Source organism: Cupressus sempervirens, chromosome 7, assembly GCF_028749045.1.
Source record: "Cupressus sempervirens isolate cs-2001-9-10 chromosome 7, ASM2874904v1, whole genome shotgun sequence".
Classification (NCBI taxonomy): Eukaryota; Viridiplantae; Streptophyta; class Pinopsida; order Cupressales; family Cupressaceae; genus Cupressus; species Cupressus sempervirens.
In genome coordinates, this window is record NC_143124.1 from 182,243,127 (window position 1) to 182,251,329 (window position 8,203).

The window sequence follows — 8,203 nt, forward strand, 5'->3', positions numbered from 1 at the left end:
CAACTCATCATCACCTAATATTATTTCGATATGATATTGCTATAATGATTTAACTATGTAGTTTGTGACTCAAACTCATTGACCCCATGTTTCATAAATAGTAGTTCACAAGAATCCATTTCTCATAATGGATGCTAAGCTTAGCGCTCATTACATCTAATTGATGCTTGCAAAGCTGAAACATTGAGCCTTTCCTAATGATAACCCATCGAAATACTGCTCCAATTCAAACACACTTATCATAAAATCTTCTCTAAAATTAAGTTCACTTAAATTACTACTTCATAATATTTTAGTTGTTTTCATGATATATAAACAATAACCACACATGCTAATCTAAAGATAATTTTTTATTCTTGATATATATTTTATCATCATAGCAAGAAAAAACAAGATAGTGTACATTGAAAAGTTGATGGAAAGTTGCGATTCAGAGAGAATGTTTTTTTAACCTCACAATGGAGGAATAAAGATCAAATGCTTTTGATCAAAGTGCTTTTGACAAGATTGGCTGGCATGATGGATTCTCAAGACAATCCATCCAGGACAAAATGTGTTCTCGTGACAACATGTTCTTTCTTATCTATTCTTTATCAGAGACCACATGATTATTCACAAGATAGTGCTAAAACCCAATTATTCTAATTAGATCACATGTGATAATGAAGCATACAAGCTTAGAAATTCAAGCATTAATCATCCAAAACATTATTGAATTTGACTAGGGAACATGGACGTAACGTTCCATATCTCTCATACATATCTAGATATTCTTCACGTTTTTTATGGGCATCTTCTTCCTTGATTACAATCACAATGTGGATATTTATTGTGTGAAATCAAGGGTTTGATTTTAACATTGAAGTACAGCATGATATTGCTTCACCAACAGCAAGAAATAGGCAGTCCTGGCCCAAGCTTTGGATTAGATTTGCCTTTTGCAACTTCTCCATTACTCCCCCTCCTGGATTGGCCAATGCAAGCTGCACCAAACATTCCATTACAGAACATTCCTCTATTATTATTTTATTAAATATAAGTATAAAGTTATTAAAAAGGTAAGGATACCTTACTTTTAATCGATTTAATTCCAATTCTATGGTTGTATTAAACAATATATAAAGAAACTATTATCTAGATCCAAGAGGCCATTGAATCTTAGCTTGTGCATATCCACCTTTTATAAAGGAGAGACACCTGTAGAATTTGATGGAATTGAATGTTAAAATATTCATCACAACATGAAACTTATCTAGTCTATATATTGGCCCACAACTTTTAACTACACTGGGAAGATTCTTGTGTTGAGAACGTACTCATCAAATTGGACCATACAAAAACATAACATGTAGAATTAGACTGGACATAAGAATTCGCACATCCAACTGTGGCCCAACAGAATGAGTAAATTCACAACCCAAGAGAGTTGTTTGCAATGGATTTGCATTTTTCTTCAGAGAACGTTGGGTGGTTCAGATAAGTATTTCTTTAATATGATAACTTTTATAAAAGTTGCAGAGTTATCACATCTGAAGCTATTTGAGTGATTCAGCTAGAGCCCACAAAGAATCTTTGTTGTTATAATGATGTCCTTGTAATGGCTCAAAACGCTGTTGTCACAGTTTTGATGAGTAAAAATCTAATATAACTTTGCCATTCTTTCACACTACAAGTTGCTTTAACAAATTATCTAATTAAAGATGTGTAAAGATGACAATATGATAGATATCTAATTTGCAACTCATATATATATATATATATATATATAATTAATTTTATATATATCTATTTATACTTTAGTGCAATGAATATTATTATTATTCTAATCATCATGTCTATATATGCAATACAATTAAATTCTTATTTATTAGTTCTAAAAAAATCATCCAATATTTTTCAGTGTCAATAGCAATTTTAATATGTATAACTACACTAATATACAGAGCTAATAAATAACTAATTTACTATTCTAAGTCTAAGCACTTTAGATGGAGTTCACTTTTTGGATAATAAGACAGTTGGAGACCATTTCATAGCGCATGTAAGATTTGAATGACATAAAAAATTCTCAAATAAAGATAGATTTGGAATTTTGACTTGCATTCAATTAATTTTCTTAAAATTTTTTAATAAAACCTATTCTAAACAATTTTTTTGTAAGACTTACCTTGAACAAGTTTTCTTAATGGAATTGTGTTTTTGTCAAATTCTTAAAATTTAGTTAAGAAAATATCAAGATATTTTTTAATCCATGAGTCCTTCAATGAGTTTAGAAAGGACCAAGTTGCAAGATCCAACTATCACAATTGGGAAACTATTGCATAATATTTTCCTAGGGAGCTCTTAGAATTTATACAAAAGAATATTAAAATATATTTAAGTAAATAGGTCGAGAATGAATCAAAGTTGTAAGATCTAAGGAGTTTACAAAGGATGAAGTTGCAAGATTGAGTGCCCCACATTACAAGGAGTGAGATAAAAATCTCAAATAGCTACATGACTTTGTAAATGAAAAATTTAACTATAAAACTATTGTATAATATTTTTTAGGGAAATCTTAAAATACCCAAAAACATTTAAGCAAATAAACTGGAAAGAATCAAGTTGCAAGATCCCAAACATCCATATGATAAAAGAAGAGACCCACATCATGTAGAATATCATATGACAAATACAATTATATAAATAGAAATTTTCCATTAAAATTAAAAAATTATTTAATTATTTTTAACATTCATATTTAAACTCTTCATTAAAATTTAATCATATTTAAACTCTTCTTTAAAATTTAATCAAAAGAACGAAAAAAAAAAAAAAAAAAACCAAAAAGATTTGATAGAATATCATAAAAGGCAATTTCAAGGCTGAATCCAGCATTTAAGACAGAAACCAAACACACCCATCAAATAAAACAAACAAGAAAACAATAATTCTACATGTTAGCACTCGCCCATGGACTAGTGGAAGATCTTGCAATTAGGTAGAACTATAAGATGTTATATTGTTGTTATGCACTGACAATAATATATTGATTAACTGGTAGAAACATGTGAAGGAAAATAAAAATGTTTGCTCACCTGGAGACCTCGTTTTTCGAGTGTCTTCTTCACTTCCACTAAGATGTTGACTCCCGTTGTATCAATGGTTGTTACAGCTGATCAAATGAAAAAGAAAACTTTGAATACAGGGGCTTCAATCAAATGATATGAATTGCCCATTGAAATAAAAGAAACTTATGTTATTTTAATGCTGCAGACTTTTACATACCAGTCAGATCCAGTATGACAAACTGCAAGGTATCTTCTTTTTCCTTCTCAATCCTGTCCTCTTCATCGTGCACCCATCTCAAAATCCTGCACAAAATAAGAGTCTTCAATACTATTCACAATTATTAGTGTGATGGCATTAATTATTTATTGCTTCAAGAAACATGGGAAAAAGAGAAGACCTTTCTCTTAGGTAGGTGGAATTAGCAAAATAAATGGGGGCATCAATTCGGAGGATGAGAAATGCAGGAATTCTTGTGGCTTCAGTATACTGCTCCAAGTTTCTGAAATAGTTGGTTCCAGGGATATTGCCAAGTAAAGATGTGTGTGGCCTTGTTACATGCAGCAATATTTTCAGCACAGATATGCCCACCTGCTCAGCATGATTATCCAATATTAGTATAGAGTAAATTAGTTTGACAAATGTTTTCACCCTTTGTTTTAGGCTGCACCCAAATACATATTACTAGATTACATTAATGAAAAGCTTTTGTATGGTAGAGAAAGAGAATTTTATGGACCCCACCTAAAAAACTGGTCTATTATGAACCGGACAAATATACTAAAAGCTTTCAATAAGTAGACAACCTAAAATAAAACCTACTTATAAAAATTAGGACAAATAGATTGTCCTCTTCTGTCCATCGAGTTGCATGGTTGTGCTTGGAAAGAATATATAAATAATGTTAGGAATTAAGAAGTTATGATGTTGGTATAATTCATATATCATGAGTAGGGATTTACAAAATCATATTTTTTACGAGATTGAATAAAATATTTAGTAGTCTTTGTATCTAGGTGATGTTCATAAAGGTCAGATATCCAGCCTTTTTCAAAAGGTTATCAGTCTCAGTAGTACACCAACTCAATGAGTTGTAATTCAGCAGAACTCATCTCTCATGATCATGAGTTTAACACTTAGCATGGATAACATCTAGGTGATGTTCACAAAGTTAAAACATTAGGTCATTTAGAGAGTTTACCTATCCCAATACTACTTAACTCAAATACACTTAATTATGGAAGTTTGCCAATTTGCCACCCTTTGAAGTTAGACTCAGTTTCCCACCCTAATTGAGAAAAAGTGCTTATAAAAGAATTTTGTACTTACAAACTTTTTCAATTCATCACTAAATTCTAGGATAATATACATTCTCCACTAAAATGCGTCTAAATTAAAATAAAGAAAAAATAGAATATAGGAGATATCAAACTCTCTATTTTTAGAGTCAAACTCATTGACTTTAATATAATTTGACACAATGTTCTATTATCAGAAAAAAAGCACAACATAAAAGATTGGTAACTGATTGACTTCAATATAATTTGACACAATGTTCTATTATCAGAAAAAAAAAACATCATAAAAGATTGGTAACTGAAATGTGCTATTATTCAGAACAATTATTTTAAGAAAAAACTTTTTTGACGATAAACTTCTACTAGTTTACTACTACATCCCAACCCAATGGACATACCGGCCAAATTCTTCCTCAACAGACCTAAAGAGAAAAAGGTGATGGTAGTTGAAACCAAACATATTGCTAAAAACGAATCTCCTATTTATCAGGAAAATGACACATAAAAAGATCGATAAGTAAATCATACTATTTAAAACAAATCATTAAAAAAATGGTATACAATGAACCTCCATCAATTTGCTACCAGATCCCAGCCCAATTGACTTACCCACTAAATTGTTTGTTCTCTATCAACCTAAAAATTCAAAAAAAAGTGGTAACTGAGACAACGACAATGCAAACAGTTTTGTTACAAAACAAAATGTCTTTTTAGAACGATGTTAGAGAAAGAAGCCCAAGAAGTACATAGAGAGAAGATTGAGCAAATACCGCAATGACAAGGCCCATTTGGACAGAGTAAAAGATGACGCCCACAAAAGCTCCCATACAAGCAAGGAAGTCCACCTTATCAACCTTCCATATAAAATAAGCTGCATGGTAGTCTATAAGACCCAAAACTGCTCCAACTATTATTGCTGCCAGAACTACATTAGGAGTGTAGTAGAAAAGAGGAGTAAGAAGCAGAAGGGTAACCATGACTGATACTGCCATTACTAAGTTGGAAACTGCAGTTTTGCATCCAGCATTGTAATTCACTGCTGAACGAGAGAAAGATCCTGCAATGAAGGGTTTCACATTTCAATTCATTAAATTTACATTTAGACTTTATATAAATGAATTGAACTGGGTGCTTAAATTGAATTGAATTGTGTATATACCAGTTGTAACATAGCAGGAGGTGCAAGAGCCTGCCATGTTCATCAAGCCAATGGCCATCATCTCTTTGTTTCCGTCAACATGGTAATCATTGATTGAAGCAAATGTTCTTCCCACAGCTATGCCTTCCTGCAAAATTAGCAATTACTAAACTCAAACCCTATAAAACAGGACATTTTTCTTCAAAAAAGAATGGAAAGCTCATCATATTGATCTACCAGATTAGAATGATGTGTAATACCGTTAGAGATATAAGTCCAGTGACTAGGCCTGTTTTGATTGTTAGTGCCATATATTCACCACCAAAAAGCAGCATGTTTGAAGAAGGCGGATTCAGTCCTTTTTGCAAGTGACCAATCTGCAGAGGCGGGAATAACAGAATTAATATGTCAATTGCTATGTTCATAAGCTACCCAATTCAAACAATCAATTGTATTGACGTTTCATACTCACAATTTGAACACCATGCTTATCAGTTCGAGTTGCAAAGACAAATATTGTAGACAAAATAACTGATGTCAATGGAGCAGCTGCAGAGACCCAGAACAGATTGGGCTTCCCCTTGCTCTGTCATGGCCAAAATTGAAACTTCATATGTGTGGAAGTTGAAAAATAATGCAGAGGAACAATTGAATGGAATCATGAATGAACTTACAATGTAGCGTGCAATCAGCAACAGTGCTAAGAAAAACACTCCCATCAAAATTGTCTCCCATGTCCACTGTACAGCCGAGGAGGGTTTATTCAATTGAGTAAATAGAAAGAGAAACAGGGGAAATAACCACAAACGAAAAAAAGAAAAACCTCATATCAATATGAGCCACATCAAAGGTAAGAGGCTACAATACAATGATAACATGTGAGCCTCTTATCTGGGAGGTCTTGAGTTCATTTGAAATTGGAGCCTCTTATCTGGGAAGTCTTGAGTTCATTTGAAATTAATACGTAGTAATAATTAATTATAAACAACTTTGAAACCTCTTTTTCATTCTGGAAAGTAGAACGCAAGACAGAAATTATGTCCATATTCGGAGTGAAGTGGTTGATTCCCAGAAGGCCTTTTAATTGCTGAAGTGATACTATAACAGCTGCACCTGCCATGAATCCCACCAGGGTAGCCCGGGACAAAAAATCGATGATGAATCCCAGCCTGCTTTGACATAAGAATTAGTCAATAGTAACAATGATTAAGACCATATAATGAAACGATTTCGATGTTAATGAATGTGGATCTTTCACCTGAAAATCCCAAGGGAAGCCTGAAAAACGCCAGCGAAAAAAGTTGACGTTATTGCAAGCTGTAGGTACAATTTAGGCTGTGTGATTGGAGAAACTTGCTCTCTCAGCATGGCCCCTAACAGCAAAGATGCAATAGAAACTGGCCCAACTCCAAGATCTCTGGAGCTTCCAAGAAACGCATAGATTATTGGTGGGACAAAGCTTGAATCTGTCAAATCAAAAGGATAATTCAGTGATGAAAATAGATATCTTGTAAACTCATGGATTAGTTCACAGCTTACAGCATAAAGTACCCACATAAGCCAATGATAGGAGGCAGACTGGCAAGCTTGGCATAGCTGATACCCTGCAAGATATTGTATTCAATGTATTAGCTTACAGGAAACAATTTGCATGAAGAAAAGCATTAGTGATTGATGATGTATAGTTAGCTGCAATTTCTGGAAATGATTGTGTTAGAGTTGTTGCATCAACATTTCGGATCACACCCTACACTGATGCAAAAACTCTAAGACAATCGTTAGTGATCCCAAATGTTGATACAAAAACTCTAACACAATCATTTCCAGAAATTGCGGTTAACTATATATGATGGGTTATGATGGATTTTGGAAAACTGATGATTTCAATTGATGATGTGGTTTACCTGAGGAATGGCGAGGCTGGCAATGGTGAGACCGGAGATAATATCAGATTTGAAAAGGTTAAGCTTGTACTTGGGAGCCCATTGAAAGATGGGAAACAGATACTGAAGGCCCAACAGCCACTTCGTGCCACAAGGCTGGCCTTTGAACTGTCTGAAGGGATCATCAGGAAAGAATGTCTCCTTCATTTTTCCACTGAACTGATTGGCTACACTCTTTGTTTCAGGAATGCCTACCTTGTGCACTTTCTCATGACTCATCTTGTGATCAACATGGAAGCTGCAAAAACTCGATCTTTATTTGCTACTCTCTTAGTCTTCAAAAACGTACTACTATGTTGACATCAGTCCCATAGCAACCACCATGATCTCTTGCTGATTCCATCTCAGGGCATTTGGATGGACATGAAGTGTTGTCGTCAATATGAAAGTTATCAACTCTTCCAGAGCCTCCCACCATCTTAAGCATACATGCACAATCCAACAAGCCAAAAAAAAAAAAAAAAAACAGAAGTCTTTGTTGCCGATATTGTAGGCTTTTCACTCAGAAAACACAAAGATCTTCTGCAATGGTCAGATAACTCCCCGCCAAGGGGGATTTAAATATGATGGTAGCAAGGGATTTGAATATCTATACCAAATAGTGGAGGATTATAGAAGTCAGAACAATGAACAGGGCAACTTAGACCATAGCGACATGAACATGATCAAACTTAGAAACAATACTTTCTGTGCAGAAGTAGAAGCACTTGTTTCCCTTAAATAAGGCTGAATGGCAATAAATCAGCCCTAGGTCTAGTTAGGCGTGATATTGATAG

The 8,203-nt window shown here is 33.7% G+C and overlaps 1 protein-coding gene across 1 annotated transcript; it reads right to left on the reverse strand.

The window, feature by feature from the left end:
• Positions 1-620: 620 nt before the first annotated feature.
• LOC149546105 (putative sulfate transporter 3.3) lies at positions 621-7,998 on the reverse strand. The gene is made up of 14 exons (XM_089791009.1): positions 7,730-7,998; positions 7,389-7,677; positions 7,040-7,088; positions 6,743-6,950; positions 6,482-6,653; positions 6,159-6,224; positions 5,957-6,070; positions 5,745-5,861; positions 5,506-5,632; positions 5,117-5,403; positions 3,449-3,639; positions 3,268-3,353; positions 3,078-3,154; positions 621-983 (listed from the first exon to the last, which is right to left on the reverse strand). The coding sequence occupies exons 1-14, from the start codon at positions 7,852-7,854 to the stop codon at positions 840-842; spliced, it is 2,052 nt and encodes a 683-aa protein (XP_089647135.1). The 5' UTR covers positions 7,855-7,998; the 3' UTR covers positions 621-839.
• Positions 7,999-8,203: the final 205 nt, after the last annotated feature.

Coding starts and splice junctions, on each gene's coding strand:
- LOC149546105 (XM_089791009.1), bottom strand. CDS start 7,854: ATGCTTAAGATGGTGGGAGGCTCTGGAAGAGTTGATAACTTTCATATT. Junction 7,089..7,388: donor CCAGCCTCGCCATTCCTCAG/GTAAACCACATC, acceptor AATATCTTGCAG/GGTATCAGCTATGCCAAGCT. Junction 5,404..5,505: donor CTCCTGCTATGTTACAACTG/GTATATACACAA, acceptor CCTTCATTGCAG/GATCTTTCTCTCGTTCAGCA.